Source organism: Lagopus muta, chromosome 23 (genome assembly GCF_023343835.1).
Source record: "Lagopus muta isolate bLagMut1 chromosome 23, bLagMut1 primary, whole genome shotgun sequence".
NCBI lineage: Eukaryota > Metazoa > Chordata > Aves > Galliformes > Phasianidae > Lagopus > Lagopus muta.
The window spans coordinates 794530-811466 of record NC_064455.1 but is presented as its reverse complement, the minus strand read 5'-3'; the positions used below and the strand labels follow the sequence as shown (position 1 = coordinate 811466).

At 44.3% G+C, this 16937-nt stretch overlaps 1 protein-coding gene and 1 non-coding gene across 11 annotated transcripts in view; both read left to right on the top strand.

The window, feature by feature from the left end:
- Nucleotides 1-16937, top strand: part of PUM1 (pumilio RNA binding family member 1) — a 67607-nt gene that overhangs the window by 29479 nt on the left and 21191 nt on the right. For 7 of the 10 annotated variants that reach the window (XM_048968695.1, XM_048968696.1, XM_048968687.1 and 4 more), the window contains 6 exons: nt 1014-1180; nt 1961-2231; nt 7406-7499; nt 8848-8964; nt 14136-14287; nt 16479-16617. In XM_048968695.1, the coding sequence (XP_048824652.1) occupies nt 1014-1180; nt 1961-2231; nt 7406-7499; nt 8848-8964; nt 14136-14287; nt 16479-16617 (940 nt within the window). The remainder of the gene's footprint in view (nt 1-1013; nt 1181-1960; nt 2232-7405; nt 7500-8847; nt 8965-14135; nt 14288-16478; nt 16618-16937) is intronic. The other 3 variants (XM_048968693.1, XM_048968692.1, XM_048968691.1) reach the window with 2 other exon arrangements.
- On the top strand, nt 12545-12625 carry LOC125683985 (small nucleolar RNA SNORD103/SNORD85). Its single transcript, XR_007373189.1, has one exon. It is a non-coding gene; the product is annotated as a small nucleolar RNA SNORD103/SNORD85 (small nucleolar RNA).

The window sequence follows — 16937 nt, the reverse complement described above, 5'->3', positions numbered from 1 at the left end:
TTTGTATGCCCCTTGCTGTTTTTATCATTAATTATGTTGTTTTTCCTCTCCTTTCTGTTGTTGAAAACTGCCAGTGGCATAATCACCCTTTATTCTTCTCCCAAGTGAAGCACAGACGTGAGGGTAGGGATGCTGAGGATGCCATACAGCTTACAAAAGCGCTCAGCAGAAATGAAATCCTTCTTTCCCTTTTTAAAAATCTTTTTCTCAAAGTGCTTTAGGTTTGTATGATCAAGTTAGTGATCGACTCGGATGCTCTTATAAGTTGCACCTTGACATTCAGTCTGCAAATGGCAGTAATGCCCCTGAAAAATGAGGCAGCTGCGTGGTGCCCCATCCTGCTTGAATGCGTGCACTTGCCCAGTCAGTTACTGCATCTCTGACATGGAGATGCTAAGTGATAGAAGCAGGGGGTGTTTGGGTTGGAAGGGACCTCAGAGCCCCTTGCTGTGGGCTGAGTGCCCACATCCATGGCCTTGGGCACCTCCAGGGATGGGCCACCCCCAGCTCTGGGCAGCACGGCTGGGCCTCACGTCTCTGGGTGAAGATTTCTGCCTGATGTCTGACTAAATGTCCCCTCTTGCAGTTCAGAACGTTTTCCTTTTGGAGAGGCACTAGTTCAGTTTATGCACCTTTGTACATGCTGTTGTATTTAACGCTCCCAAATTGATTTTGGGGTGCCTTGAGTCCAATTTAAAAGAGAGGTATTTGGTAAATACTCGTTAAAAATAATTTTGGGATGGGATTTTTAGAGTGGTAGAGTCAGGCTCTGAATTACTAAATGGGAGAAACTGAGGAGGTAGATGTAATCTCTTTTGGAACAAAATGAAAAGCAATTCCCTTGTTTCTTTTGATCGTGATCGACTATTTTGCTCTTTTTCTGTTTTTATTTGTAAAAACTAATGCTTGAAAATTACTTATTTATTGTGACATGTTTCTTTGATTTGTTAACATCTTGGAATGAAAGCAAAATTGATCTGAAACTCAAGCTTATTAATGTTTCTTTTGCCTAGGGGCCAAGGGATGCAGAGAATGATGAGAATGACAAAGGGGATAAGAAAAATAAGGGCACATTTGATGGCGATAAATTAGGAGATCTGAAGGAGGAGGGAGATGTGATGGATAAAACAAACGGTTTGCCAGTGCAGAACGGAATTGACACAGATGTCAAAGACTTCAGGTATGTGCACCGTGCGTTAGTGATTAATCAGCATCACGCTTAATTACCTACATTTTTTGCAAGATCTTCTGTGCTGTGAGAGCAATAGGAAAAACCTGGCTTAAGCAGTGTCGTAAGGATGCTATAATGAGCACATAGGAAAGCACTTGTGAGAAGGTGGGTGATAACTGATAATCTGTACTGAGCCCCCTAATTCTGCACTACATAATGTTATTTTCACACCAGTTGTTAACTACTTTGTGAGAGACTGCTTTGGAAAAATACCTGCTGTAGTTGTCCCTGCTTAGAGGCTGGGCTAAACTGCAGTTGAGTTTTTGTGCTTGTTCATCACATCTCAGGAGTGATGAAATTTGGGCTACTGATAAAATCTGAGTAAGCCTTTCTGTTTCTTGCTAGTTTGCTTGCTGAGCCTTATGTTGACACCTAGAACTGTAGAAGGAAAACAAATACACTGTGAGATGTTTACTGCTTGCCCTTGAATTGGGATGAACCATTTCTCACTTCAGTTCAGTGCTTATGTTGAGTAAGTAGGAAGCCATGACAGCTATTTCAAAAAGCTTTCAAGTGAGCTGCAGTGTCACAGCTTTGTTAATAGTTACACAGGTTGTTCTGTAGAATTTGTAAAAGGAGGATCTGGAATAGCTCCCTAGAATTTCTTTTTTTTAACCTAGCATCATCTGCATTATCTCTAGTGAGTCGTACTGTGTTGCTCTGAACTGATGCTGTGTGGCAGCACTGAATGTACATGCTTAGTGATGGACCTGTTTCCTCTCTGTGCAGCCGTACACCTGGTAATTGCCAGAACTCTGCTAGTGAAGTAGATCTTCTGGGTCCAAATCAGAATGGATCTGAGGGCTTAGCCCAGCTGGCGAGTACTAATGGTGCCAAGCCCGTGGAGGATTTTTCCAACATAGAGTCACAGAGCGTTCCCCTGGATCCCATGGAGCATGTTGGCATGGAGCCTCTGCAGTTTGATTATTCTGGCACCCAGGTACCTGTGGACTCAGCTGCAGCCACCGTGGGGCTCTTCGATTACAATTCCCAGCAGCAGGTAAAGTTCTGGCACAGGGTCCTTCTCTGCTGCCCTGGTTCCTCCCCGGAGGTCTCAGGGTGTTGATGTGAGCTCAGGCTCTCGCGTTGTGGGCAGGATGGCCGAAGGCTTGGGGTGGTTTCTGTACACCATACATCTGTTTATAGATGGGTCATTTCTAGCTTTTGAGTAAGTGTGCAGTGGAGAAGAGTTTTTAACTAATAAAATGTGCTGATCAGCAAAACTCCTTGAGCCTTTCGAGTGACTTACAGGCTGTCTAGCCCTGGGGCTGCAGCCCAGCTCTGGGGTCAGGGCAGTGCTGCTCAGAGGCCAGGCTCTCACTGAGCGTGTCTCAAAGCCTGTGATCGGAGTCCAGTACTACAGAGCTTATCTGAGCCCAGCGGGTTTGTTTGACCTTTTCTCCCATATTAGAGGCACAAACTGCTCAGCCCAGACAGGTAAAGCAAGTCCTTGCCTTGCTGTTTGGCCTCTCCTGAATGCTGGGCCAGGATCCAACCATCGACCTGTAATCTTGTCCTGTTCCTGCTCGTTGGGGTAACAACTGTAAATGTTTATTGCTTTCCTTTTGTGCGTGTAATATTCTTCAAAGAGGAGTGAAATCCTTTGTTGTAGCTTATTGCAGGAGAATTTTAGCAGCCCTGAGTTTCCTGGAATATCTGATCTTTTCCAGCAAAATAAGCCTGATAGGCGCTGTGTACTGAGGACGGGCTGTTGCCACGTTGATGCTAAAGGCCCACCTTCAGAGAGTTATCATGGTCTTAAAAGCAATATAAATAACTGCATTACAGTTCATTCAATTGTTCTGTTAGGTAGCATGCTGCAGTAGTTAATGGTGGACATCTTTAAAAATGATTAAGCTAAATAGCTGCTGTATAGTTCAGAAAAGAGAAAGAAGAAAGCTATTTTCAAGGCTTTGTCTTACTCTGATGTAGAACTTTTAAGTGTCTGTCTTTGCATATTTCAGCTTCTTAAAACAGAGAATCTTGTTTTGTTCTGTTCAAACACTGTTGGAGCTAAGCTAACTGATTTTTAAGGAAATACTAGGTTTAGGAAAATAACTGCAGAGATGTAAAGCCTGTCATTTGTATTTTGTCTGGCAATCTTTTCTATTTTAAGTTAAGGCTCATTTGCAAGTTACTTTTCTCTCCTAGCCTTTAAAAAATAGGATTTAAAATAAGCACATCTTGAGCCTCACAAGTAAAATGAATAAAATAGAAAAATCTCTCAAAGCAGTCTGCCTGGAAAGCGTGTGCGCCAACATGGATCTCTGGGTTCAGGCTCTGGATGGCCTTGTAGGCAGACCTGTTTCTCCTGTGTGAAGCAGATAGGTTCATACCTATGCAGAGCTGATGCAATCTCACTGTAATCTCATGCTGGAAGCTCTTTTTTCCAGGCTGCCTATGGAGCTGCAGAGCTCTGAGGCTTCTATAGCTGGGACTGGGTGGGTGTGCAGGGTGTCTGGGTAGAAATAGGCTGTGTAATGCATGTGTTTATTTGAAAATTTCAGCTTAGTTGCAATAGCTGCTTACACCCACAGCAAACACAAGCAGCAGGCTTTTGTAAGTGTAGTATTAAAGACAGGAACTCGCTCTTATTTCTCTTCACTGCCACGTGTGCCCTCTCAGTACATGCTGGTGTAAATGCAGTGTGTGCTGGCTCAAAGAGGAGGACCCATTTCCTTCGTGTTATGGCTGGCAGCTGCTGGTTCTCAGTATTTGCTGTATCTGCAGTTAAGACTTGCACTTCAGAAGACACATGTCTTTCATACGGGTGTTCTTCCATTTGCTTGTTGTCAGAAGAAGATGCATCCCGGACCAAGGATCTCTTCTTTAATAATGCCTTTCTTGGTCCATAGGGAAGCATCATATGCTTTGAAGGGATTACAATTAAGTGCAGCTAAAAGCAATATTAGGAAGGAAAGGTCTTATCTCTAATCAGATTAGATGTGGTTGTCAGATGTTTATATTGCAGAAGCAACTGGATTACAGGAATCTAATTGTGCAGTGTTCCCATAACTGAGTAACACAGGCTGTGACGTTTTGGGTCCTTGAAATTCCCTCTGTGTCCCACACACTGCAGTTGGTGCTTTGGCTGCATACCTGTGTGTGCAAACTGCTGACATCCTCCTGAACTCCCTCACCTGTTTGCTGGTTAAACTGAGTGTAATTTGTAACAGGCTAAAATAGTCCTGTGAAGAGTTTTCTTCTTTTATTTCCACTTAGCAGATGCCACAATATGGATATGTGGTTTAACCCAAACTCTGTGCACGGTGTCTGAATAAGATGGCAAAAATCTTTAGTGGAGTTTTACCTTTAGCCTTTGATTTTTTTGGAATCTGGGGCTGTGCTGTCAGCAGATGGAGGCAGTGCCTTGAGGCCTTAATAACACTTCCACTAAATGCATGATGCTGATGATTGCCATTGCTGTGTGGCATTTGTCTGCCCGAGCACAGCGTGAAATTCTGCTCTGCTCCCCACTCTGTGTTACAGGAGGTAGAAAGCTGCAGAACATCTTAGCTGTTCACACAGTTTCTTCACGGTAAGTTGAGCCTTGGCTTGTAGGCTTAGGGAAACTGCATTTCAATTTAAAGGGATGTGAGAGGCTTTCCACAGACAGACGGAAGGAATCCAGCCCTTCCTCCTGTGTGCAGCACAATGTAAATGGCCAAAGCTTTGCATGTGGTTTTAAAGAAAGCTCAGTAATATGTCTGGGAAAGCAGTCATAGCTAAATCTGCAGGTTTCTTTGTGAGATTAGGGTGCAGAAGAGGGATGCTCCTGATATTCTATTTGTGAAGCAGATGAAAGTGCTGTGCCCTGGCATCCTGTCCCTTTTTCTTCCCGTCTGTTACATTTTAGGTAAAGCATTTTTGTTCAGTCTTCCTCTTTGAGCCTTGAGGTGAACTCTAATGGCTGTTGGCAGCGGCCATTTGCAGCGCTGGCTGCTGTGCCCTCATTTCAGCAATGGCAAATAGAGCTGGTATGGAACTGGAGGTCTGGAAGTCAGATCTCACAGTGAGCAGCTGCGAACAGGAGGGAAAGCAGACAATAATAGTAGTAATAAATAAAAACCAGTGGGGGAAAATACTCGTGCATGGAGTAGCTGGTAGTAATTAAAAAATGAATCCCTGGGATACAGTTGGGAGATGTGGAAATCTTCCCAGTAATTTCTGAGCACTTAAAACATTATTTTCAGGGAAGGTAAATGTTTCTCTTGCCCCTTGGACCAACGACTGGTTATGTAGCATTGCTTCTGCTTCTTGCTGCGGCACAGTGCAGCACAGCAGGCTGGAGTAGCTGAGCCAGGGATGCAAGAGTGTGGAAGTGGGTGAAGTGTTTGTAGCAGAAGAAAGCTAGAATGCGTGGATCACTGAGATCAGTAGAGCAGGAAACCAGGCTTGTTGTTCATTGCTGCAGCAGTTTGGGGTGGTTTTGTTTCTAAACTGATAGTTCTGCTGACTGAGCTGAGAACACGCTGCTGAAGGCTCCCACAGAGCCAGGATCCTTCAGTCCATGTCCTGTAGGTTGCTGTACGTGATGTGCATGCTTTATTGAGCTAAGCTATGGCACCATTTGATCCAGCTGCTAACGGTATAGCAGAGAACTTTATATAAGCATCAGGTATTGCTGAATGCTTTTTTCTGTGTGAAGACCACTAGACCAAGGGAGGTGATGAAATCCCTGCGGGTGTGTGATGCGTTTCCCAATAGAGCATTATGGTACTCCTCAGCTGTGCGCAGGGGCACCTCCAGGGGTCAGCAGTCAGTGAGGAAGGCAGCAGTGACTGGGTTGTGATCCCCAAGTACTGAGTTTCCACCTCGTGATCTTTGCATGTTGTTTCTCCTTCTGAACCTATAAAAAAAGAGAAGAAAATGGATGGAGGCTGTCACCTGTCCTCATTCATATTTTCTGCTTAAACAACACAGCTCCTCTTCCTGCTCTTAGGAGAGCTAAGTACAGTCTGCCTATAATTGCATCTCACTTTCTAAATGATTCTCTGCTTCTTGTTGGTTGCAGGTTTCTGCCAGAAATTTAGGCAGAATTATTATTGTTGCTTTTGACAGCAGAAGCTTTGGTTGTCTTGGTTGAGACTTTGAAAGGAAGGCAGGGGTAATAGATGTGAAAATTGTATAGCGTTTAGGCGCCAGTATTTGTTTTGTTTTGTTTTTTCCCCAAGCAATTGCAGAGAGAAAACATGTATCACAGTGGTTTATGAAGTCATTCACACCTCAGAAAAGATCACTTTGGGGAGTAAATGGGAGGAACGTTGCTCCTGAGAATTTTTAGGGTGGCTTTCAGGATGTATTTTCAGTGCTCTTACTGGAGATGAACAATGGTGTGCTAATGTTGTGATTCAGGGAGTGTTTCATTGACTTAGAGGCATCTCTGGCACAGGAAGTGAGCTTAGTAAGAGTCTGGGTGAACAGAAAAGAAAAACGCATGTTCTTTTAAAGACTTGTGGTATTCCTTCCATATTAAGAATGACTGTTCTCAGTAATGCTGCACATTGTTCCCAAAGACTGGAGCGAACTGTAAGTTGGCAAGCCTGGATGTGCTTTGGATGACTTCACCAAGAAGTCCCTGGGTCTGGTTTCTGTCTGTGGTCAAAGGATACGTGCTGCTTGCCTTGTTTTATGTAGGTGATGCTGGAGGCTAGAAAGTAGAGGAAAAAGCATTTTCTCCCTCATGTATCTGAGGGTTTGTGAGCTCCTGCATCTATCCTAAGAGCTTCATCTCTGCCATGGGAGCTTTCCCCTCTGCCTGCTGTCCCACGACCCATTTCAGAACACCTGTGAAAGCAGCCCAGGCTGCCAGCTGATGCAGCAGTGCTCTCAACGTAGCTGGTGGTGCTCAGGCTCTACAAGAGCTGTGGCAGCCCCTGGTGATCCTGTGTGTGTGAAGCTGGGGAGGCAGGGCCTTGGGGCAACTGTGCAGAGAACGGCAGAAGAAACCGTGGGTAGGGTTTAGCTGTACTTGAGAAATATTTTCTTTTTAAGTGGATCATCACAGGCAATTGGTTTCAAATGTACTGTTTTAAATTTTCTTTTGAAATGTTTCCTGCTAAAAAGGAGTGTTGGTAGTTGTGCGAATAAAAGTAGAGGAATCTGTTGTTGTTTTTTTTTAAATTGATTTCTGTGCATAGATAAAGGACCGTATTTGTTCTTTTGTCCCTTCAGTTGTTCCAAAGACCGAATGCACTTGCTGTTCAGCAGCTAACAGCAGCCCAGCAGCAGCAGTATGCATTGGCAGCTGCCCATCAGCCTCACATAGGTAAGCCTAGTATTTACGTTGCCGTTTTCTAGTGGTCTCTTAGTCGTCAGAGTATTTTGGGAAGACTGCAGGGAGAAAGAGTTGGTAGGTTTTAGAGAATCCTAGATGTGTTTTTCCAACTGGTAAGTACCTGAACCATAAAGAGAAGAACGTTGTCTGAAGACTACTTGAAAAGTCCTGGAGAAAAAAAGTCCTTGTACAGTTGCAGGAAGCTCCAGAGCAGTCGTGTCTGGGAGGAGTGACACACACTTACTTTGTTGAACAGCACTCCCAGCAGTGGGAGCGTTCTGAAGTACTTGCTTGCTCCAAGTCAGGTGTGAATTGGCTGCACTGAAGTGAGGAAGACATGTACAATCCTGTGTACACCTGAACGTGTTTTCTACTTGACAATCTATGTTTAAATTAGCACAAGGTAGAATTTTAGGCTGCTTGGGGTCTGAATTTAACTTAAAGCTGTAATTTATGCAAATGCATGATCTGTAATATTAAAACAGTATGGATTAAGTGGGAGGAAAGCACTTGGGTACTCTGTAAAGGGCTACTCCTGGATGATTAGAGCTGAACAATCTCAGGGTTAAATGTTTTTAGTACAGCAGGCAAATTAACGGGTAGTTTTTGGAACCTAAAAGCCCATTGTGTGGGGTTCTCTCAGCTCTGTGCTGTGCAGTTATGCACTCAGTAGAGTTCAGGGATAGACCTGAATTAAAATTCCTTGGCTTCTTGACTTATTCTCTTTCACCTTTATCACCTTCCACACCCCCTCCCGCCCCCCAATAATTTCTCTAATGATTAAACTGTACCTTGAGGAGAAAGATAGTGCATGCACAGACACTAAGAGCAGGCCATGATGTTGTCCATGCATTCCTGAGCTCCTTCCAGATTCACAAATTGAAGCACTGCTACAACAGCATGGCATGGCACTCAGAAACTAGGGAAAATTGATAACTTACTCATCAAAACAAGCAATTAGATAATGTTAACATCTAACTGGTGTTAATAGCCACTTAAACAGCAAGGGTGTATCTGCACTGCTGAGATACCTGAGCAGTTCACAGGTACTGTATGTCACTGTTATACTGTATGCAGGCTATTGTGCCGCTTTAGCCTTCTTAATGCAGCACTGCATGTTTGGAATCCAGTGTTTCTTTTTTTTAATGTAAATTATATCCTCTCTAGGTTGTTGTAACAACACTGGGAAACACAGGGAAAACAACCAATAAAAAGCCTGAAAATACTAAAACAACGTGAGCCCTTGTTCTGCAGTGTTCAGTCAATCGAGTCCCCAGCCAGATAGCTGGAGGTATTTCGGTAGGGCTTCAGTTCTAGTCAAGTTTGTTTTTACTGACAGGTGTGTTTTCAGCAGGTCTAGCTCCTGCTGCCTTTGTCCCCAATCCGTACATCATCAGCGCTGCTCCTCCAGGAACGGATCCGTACGCAGCCGGGCTCGCCGCAGCTGCCACATTAGGTGAGGTGCTTCCACTTGTCTGTGTGCTCCTGACTGATAGCAGCACTTAATCATTAGTCCTTTGTGATCACTGTAGAATGTATATCCTTGCAGAGTTAAAGCAGTGTTTGTCTTGGAAATCTTTATTTTCTTTAGATTAGGGATGATAATTCCTGTATAACGCCTGCTGTAGATTCTCTTTGTTGAGGATGAACAACAGAGCAAGTATGATATGAAATGCTCACAGATAAATGCTGTCATATGCTTGGGATGTTTTGGTAGCTGATAGTACTGAAAGATACCTTTTGAAAATACACTTTGTAAATACTGAAAAGGTGGAAGATGTGTTTTCCTACCAGTAATTATTGTATCTTTTTGCTGCTCTAGCTTGATATACTGTGCAGCACATGCTGTGATATCTCTTCCTTTCACTGGATGTTTCTGAAGAATTGATGCTTTTTAGATTCTGTAGGTAAAAACACCCCAGATCTGCTGCAGGGTTCCTGCAAGGAATGTGTGGCTGTCCAGATGGCAGGCAGAGATGGTGGCTCTTCTCTTTGTGCGTGATCTTCCTCCCATACATTCGTGTATCAGTTTCCAAATTCTTTCCAACTGTCATAGCCAAAGTTGTGGTATCTTGAGATGACAGCTCAGTAAAACAGCTTATCAGACAGTGAGAAGAGCACGTTGCACGTTGAACTTTCGCTGCATATGCCATAAAGTTCTGGCCTAAGCAGTCAGGGCAAAAGAATGTACTTTCAGAAGAATATTTTTATACCATACTTCACTTTTCTTTTACCACCTGGAGTGGGAGCCTGCTAAATTTTAAATAGAAACAGCTTAGTTCAGAGTGATGATTGTTTTTTTTTAGTGGAGGCAACACACTGTTCTATCTTCCACTTAGATGTAGCTTGTATGCTGATTGCAGATCTCTTCTGCTGTGAGCTTGTACCAAATGGGGACTGTGAAACCTTGGCTGCGTCTGAACACAGCAGTGCTAAAATCCATTGTAGGTTTGGGATGTGGCTTGTTATTGTGTTTAACAGCTGTTAGATAAGTGCTGCGTAGCTTCTGAGCTGGGGGGCTGCTGTCAGGTCGAGCTCTGAAATGGGATTGTAGTAACCATGAGCAGCTTGCGTGGCATTTTTTGCATGGGTTGTATGGAAGTATGTTAAGAGTTAAATTTGTAGTTTGAAGGTGTGGGCTTTGGACTTTTTGGCTGTTGTGCATTTTGTATGCTGATTGCGTAATGACAATGGAAGATAAGTGTGGGCAACAACGTGCTGTGAGCAGATAGATGAGGCTGTGATGAGGTGGAGGAAAGCCAAGAGTTAGAGTACAAGGATATTTTGAGGAGTTGATAAGCTGCCATGTGATGAGGAAAGTGTAGCAATGAATGAATTACCTGAGCTCAGTGTGGGTGATGTTGGAGGCAGCGGTACTCAGGTCTTGCTGGAGAGGAGGGCGCCAGAACAATATCAGGTCCAGTCATGATAAGACTACTTTGGTGCCCTTTGTGATTAACTGTGACAAAGAGAAGATTCTGGTTGGCCTTTCTGTGTCGCCGTAGTGCTTTTAACACTTGTGTTCATTCTGAAATAATACACTGAAGTTCAGAGGAGCAGTAGGTCACTGCCTGGATTTCGTAGGTGACCACATTTGGAAATCCTGCAGCAGTTACAAGTGTGTTCTCAAGTTATTTTTTTTTCTCCCGTTTCTCAGTAGTGTTGAAGCTGCAACTGCCTGAATGTCTGATGGAGGCCTCATAAATTGCAGCTAGGAAATAAACCCCCTAGGAGGCCTAAAGCTTCTCCAAACTTAGCATGAGAGTCTCTTCTTAAATAATTTTTAAACTTTATGGCTCTTGAAAACAACAGAAAGAGTGTGTAATTCACTGCAATGTGCTTACTGTATTGCACCACTGAGAAATGAGTTACTTCATCTGTTTTGTTGGGCTTTGGACTCCGCTAAAATGGCAGTGCAACAGACTTCACTTCTGGCTGTTTGTTTGAGTGAAGGCACCTTTTATGTCTAGACTCAGTTTTGAAAGCCTTTTCTCTCTTAAGAGTGAGTGATGTGCTGCAGGGATGTGGAACTACTGAGCTGTTTAGAGCTACAAGTCTACCCACAGAAGGCCTCCCTGATTTGTAAGGCAGCATTAGATTGGGAAGACTTGGAGAAGTTAATGAGATGGAAGGAATGAATTAAGATTTGTTGGTAGTCTATTGTTCGCAGTTACTCTTAGGAGTGGAAACTTTTGTGTGTTTTATGGCAGAGATGATTCTGCCAATTAAGAATGTATCATTATGGCAGCTTTTGCATGATTATAAGACTGTCAGCCCCATGATAAGGCTCTTTTCTTCACAACAATAGCAACAGTTAAAAGAATAGCACGTTTGAATAGAGGGAAGGACTTCCTAGGCTGGAGAAAAATAGCTTGTGAGTTCAGTCCTCGGGGAAGATGCTGCTGTCTTTAAGAAGTGTGAAATTACTTCTGTCATTTGAGAAAGATGTCAATTAAAAATAATAATAAAAAAAAGAAAAATCTTGTCTCCTTTAGGACAAGTCGAGAAATGTTGATTCCCTCCGAGGTATATAATAGGTAGAAAAGCATTTCTGTTCTTTGTAGAAAAGTGGATGGTGGAATAATCTGCATGCAGGAAAAACACAGTGCTCCGAGACTAAAGGTAGAGTCTGTTCAGAGCTCTGTTCTCAAACCGGGCTTTCTTAGAAGCCTCTCACTTGGTGCTGATCTGTGTCCTGCACAGCCAGCTCAGAGCTGGAAACAGGTACACACACTGCCTGGGACGGGGCTCTGGGGAGCACGTGGAGCTGGCTGTGGTGTGGTGTCTTGCACAGGTGCCCCTTCTGGTGTGGGTCTGTGCTGGCTGTAGGGCAGGGCTTTGTGGGGCAGCACCAGGGTTGGTGGAGTTGAGCTATTTCCCACTCTCTATCTGAGAAGACCCCGCTTGGATGTCTGCAGCTGCTGTACTGATAGTTCTGCATGGATCAGCTCAAGTGTTGTAAGTATTTGGTGAAGTCCCTGTTTGCACACTTGCATTTTCAGACGTGGGGTTCTGGATGCTCTGGTGTCACCAAGTCCTTACCCTTGGCAGGAAGTGCCATTTGGTCCTGTTCCTGCAGCTGTGCTTTCTGACTGGGAGATGTTAGTGTCAAGGCTGAGACTAAAAGGGAGGAATGTGCCATGAATGTACTTTCATTGGTTCTGCTAGAATCATGGAATGGCCTGGGTTGAAAAGGACCACAGTGATCATCTGGTTTCAACCTGCTGCTGTGTGCAGGGACACCAGCCACTGGACCAGGCTGCCTAGAGCCACATCCAGCCTGGCCTTGAATGCCTCCAGGGATGGGGCATCCACAGCCTCCTTGGGCACGTTTATTGTTTGTTAGAAGGAGTATTTAGGAGTGTGTGTGTGTGTGTGTGTGTGTGTGTGTGTGTGTGTGAGACATAGTAGTGGGAACATTTGATTTCAAAGGCACTAAGCAGCTTTTACTTTTTCCTGTATGTGCATCTTTAATAAGTGTAAAAGCAGGTGTGATGTCTGCAGAAGTAAAGAAGCACTGTGTGTGTCTTTACAGGTCTGGCAATGATGACACACTTGCCCTCACTGAGAGCACTGTTCAGTAATGAGAGCCTCACAGTGTGCACAGCTGAGCTGGGCTCGCAGGGATGTGCAGAGCTCTTTTAAGCCCCGCTGCCTGCAGACTTCAAAGGCTTTGTCTCCTCTCCTTCTAAACACCTCAGGCTTCTGCAGATCTGATGAGCAATCTCTAACTAGGAAGAAAAAAAAAAAAAAAAAAAAAGAAAAACTTCTAGATTCTGCTTACTTGATAATTAAAATTGAGATTAAAGTAACCCAGAGCCATGCCTGAATTTTGCCCAAGTAAAGGGTATTCAGTAGCCCAAGGGCAAAGGCAGACACTCATTCCTTGCCTAAAACCTTGCAAATTGTTTTCTCCTGAGCGCAGGAGCACCCCAGCTCTTGGCATCTGTATTAAATGAATAGGAGCAGGTTGTGTCTCCTTTGGTCAAACGGAGCGCTGTGAGTTAGCTGTGTTCTCGCAGTGACTTACTGAGCTAACTAACAGCACTACATGAACGACTTGGTTAGAACTGAAACGTTAACTCCTAAAATAGAAGCTATTTTTTTGCTTCGTTGAAGACCAACTTTGTGGTTCAAATTCACTCAATAGTTGTTTATTTGTCTGTCCAATATGCAGCACTCTATCTTTAGGCTGTCATGCTGCAAGGTGCTTTTACAGCAGGGAAGTGCTATTTAACTCCTGGGATAGGTGTTGTATTCGAAGAGCAAAGGAAATACTTTCCTGGTGACCTTTTCAAGAGATACAGAGCATAGAGATTAAAAATACTGCTGGATTCACACAGGTGGTGGCAGGGTCTGTGCTGTTCAGTGCCAAGGGCTCATCTCCCACGTTGTGCCATGGCACCAGGATTATTTAAGGATACACTTTGCTGTTTTACTATCACCCAACGAAGCGTACAGTGCCCTGAGCACTGATGAAGCACAGTGCTTGCTTTGTTCTTCTCTGAAGATAATTACTTATTTAAAAAAGAAACAACTCTTAAATGGAGGCAGCAGTTAAAGGAAGGTGGGGTGTGGAAAGATAGGGGATCTTCTGGGCTCTTTTGTGGTGGTTTGTGAACACATGGTAGGAGTGAGCGGCTGGAGGAACAGCATTTCACACTTGGGAATTGATGCTGTCTGGCTGCGAAGAAAGGTTATTATACCTTATTTATTGGGAGCTAAATGATGGATGTTACTGAGCCTCAAGTGTTAAGATTAGGGGAGACTTCAGTGTCTCTGCTGAGACGTTTCCTTCTGTTTATGTTAGAGGTAAAAAGTTTCGTTGCTTCCCTATAAAATTAAGGCTCACCAATAAAAATGTGGATTTTCAGCAGGATCACTGTCAGCAGGACTGGACTTCAGCTAAGGTAAAACCAGGTAAAGGTGAAACTTTCAGTTCTGACTAATAAGCTTTCTTAAAATGAATGTTACAGATAGCACAATCCCTTCCTATTTGGAAGGACTTTAAAGCTGGTAACCTTGAACTAAGATTTGTAAAATCAAACACGGTGTGCAGATATTTTTGGTGACTGCTGTGTAATGCTGGTGACACCGCAGAAGCTCACCAGTTCTCTTGTGTTTCAGGCCCTGCAGTTGTCCCTCACCAGTACTACGGAGTTACACCCTGGGGAGTTTATCCTGCCAGCCTCTTCCAGCAGCAAGCTGCAGCAGCTGCTGCTGCCACTAACTCAGCAAATCAGCAGACCACTCAGCAAACCCAGCAGGGCCAGCAACAGGTATGTAGGTGGGGCTTTGGCACATGAAATAATGTACAGTCATTTAATTAGCAAGCATGTGCTGGTGGTGTGTGAGTGGAAGTCATGGCTATATTCATGTGTTTTCATCTGTTTTCATGTGAAAGCTGTGGAGAAGATGAAAATGTGTCCAGTACTCCATGTCAGTAAGTGGCGTGTAGTAAGTGGTTAGTAAATCCATGAAGTCAAATGCTAGAAGGATTAGGGTCACCCTGCTGTACTTCTTTGGGTTGTGCTCCCACTAGATGTGTGTGTGGATGTACTCTGCTTTGAGCTGAAAGAGGGGTCTGTTGGACAGATGTCGTGAGCTGGACTGTTCCTCGGCTGGCTGTGCTGCACGGTTTCCTGCTCTGATGTCTGGATGAATCACTGCTCCTCTCCTGAAGTTGGGTTAATGCAGTACTGTCAGCTGCTGTCCCACGGGAGTTCCTTCTTGGATACAAAATGGATTTATTATCCTACTGAAAAGGGAGGAGATGCAGAGCCTTCCGTTCTGGCCTTTGTGCTTTTGAGATTTCAGGCCTTAGAGAAGATTGCAATTGACAACTACGTTTATTAGCTTTTGTTTAAAAAATAAACAACAACAACAAAAAACAGCAAAACCCTGAAGCTAAAAAAGATTATGTAGTATTTTAAGGCCTTTTCAGATAAGAAAAGCAATGATGTTTCACATCAGTGGTTCTGGACCAGTGATCAGAAGGAGAATGCTTTGCTCCCGACAAAGTTAATCATCAACCTCCCTACCTGGCAGGTCTCTGACAGGAGTGTGCTAACAGACCTTCTGCACACATCCATGCACGCAGGTAAATGGAGTGAAGTGTGGCACATTGTGCTTTGGCATTCAGACTGGGAACCTTTCCCCTTTAAATAGGTACGTGCAAAGAGAGCTTCTGCAAAGGCTTAAGCTATTAAAGCATATCTATCAATCATCAGTAGCCTTTATGATATTTTTCATTATTCTGTAGCCACGAAGCAGGCATGAGTGCGGATTGCGTGTATTGTTTTTAATGCAGACTTTCTGTCTGTAAGAAGATAAGTGTACATTTTTGGATGAAATCCTTCGGAGAAGTGCTGAGGCGAATGTTTTAGAAATACAGTGATGAGTGTGGACAGTCTGTGATGCTCACAACATCTTAGGAGGGATAGAGTATTTATAAAACTGCCAGCGCTTCACTTTCTGCAGCACGTCGTCCATCAGCTGCATTCTGCAGAGTGCCTGTGCACGGGGTGCTTACCAAGCAGCTGCAGCTTGTGAGGCTTCCAGGCTGGAAAGAGGTGAAGAGTTCACTTCCAGGCTTTGACAGCAGTAGCTAGCTCTGGGGTATGTCTCAAGTCTGTTAGCTTCAATATCCTCCCCCAGTCGCCCTGCAAAGCAGTTGGTTGCTTTTCACAGCTTTATCCGGTGACAATACAATGTTAATTTTTGCAACAATGCATGCTGAGTACCAAAGGACAGCTCTTCTAATGAGCTGACCTCACAAGTGGCTGCAGGCTCTAACATCACCACTGAGTAAAAGGCTGTTGCAGACAAAGCCTGTCGCAGGTAATTACAGGAAAGGTCAGTTTGCCATCTTCCCTTTTCAGAGCAACTTGTGCTTAAACCATAAGAGCCACGTAGAAAAGGCTGTGTGTGATCTCTGGTCATTCTTTCCAGTGAGTAAGTGTCGTGTCAGTGGGTCACTGTTTTCTGAGGTGGATGGCAGTTTGGAAAAACCTGTGTCACCTCATGTCATCAGCCCACAGCTCTCAAGTCTGTAAAGGTTTCTGCATACGTGGGCTTTCAGTGTGCTCTTGTGGCAGAGACCAAACGTTATCTCTAGTGGGACAGATGGCTCACAGAGGCTTCTAATGGAGGATGGGGACTGAAGGTATGTCAAGAGAACAGAAGAAACTGAGAATAGAAGAATTGAAGCTCTTTGAGATTATGCTTGGGAAGCCTGAAGAAGGGTGTGTTATTTAAATTGAGTCTTAGGCATTTACCCATTGGAAACAGTGCTGATGCTTTTGTTGGTGAAGGCAGTTGTGCTCTGAGTTGAGAGGAGGGATTGTCATGACACAGCTGCCACTGTGTGCAAGAACTAGCAGCTTATGTTGCTGCTGGATCCTGCAGCGTGGTTATTGTGGCTTATTCCTGGGTGTTGATGTAACCAGACCTGTTTCCTGTTTTCTCCAGGTTCTACGTGGAGGAGCCAGTCAGCGTCCTTTGACCCCAAACCAGAACCAGCAGGGACAGCAAACTGATCCTCTGGTGGCTGCTGCCGCCGTCAACTCTGCCCTTGCCTTTGGACAAGGGCTGGCAGCAGGGATGCCAGGTAGGGAGCCCGAGAGGGCTGTGACTTGTCCAGTGAGATCCAAGAAGGTTACAGCTGGAGTCTCTGCGTGGTGTCACGTTTGCCTGGCATTCGTCAGTTCTGTTTTTATTACAGCGTTTCATGGTTTTAATCTGTGGGTGTGCAGGGCATTTTGGAGAGTCTGTTAGACACAGCATAACCACCAGTGCAGCATTAAGTTAAAGCAGGGTTTGGATTCCTGTATCACAGGTGGAGCAAATGTTGTCAGCTGTACTGATGCATTAATTGCGTGCCCAAAATTGATGGCTCCTACTGAAAGTCGCTTCCATGATTTTCTGTGG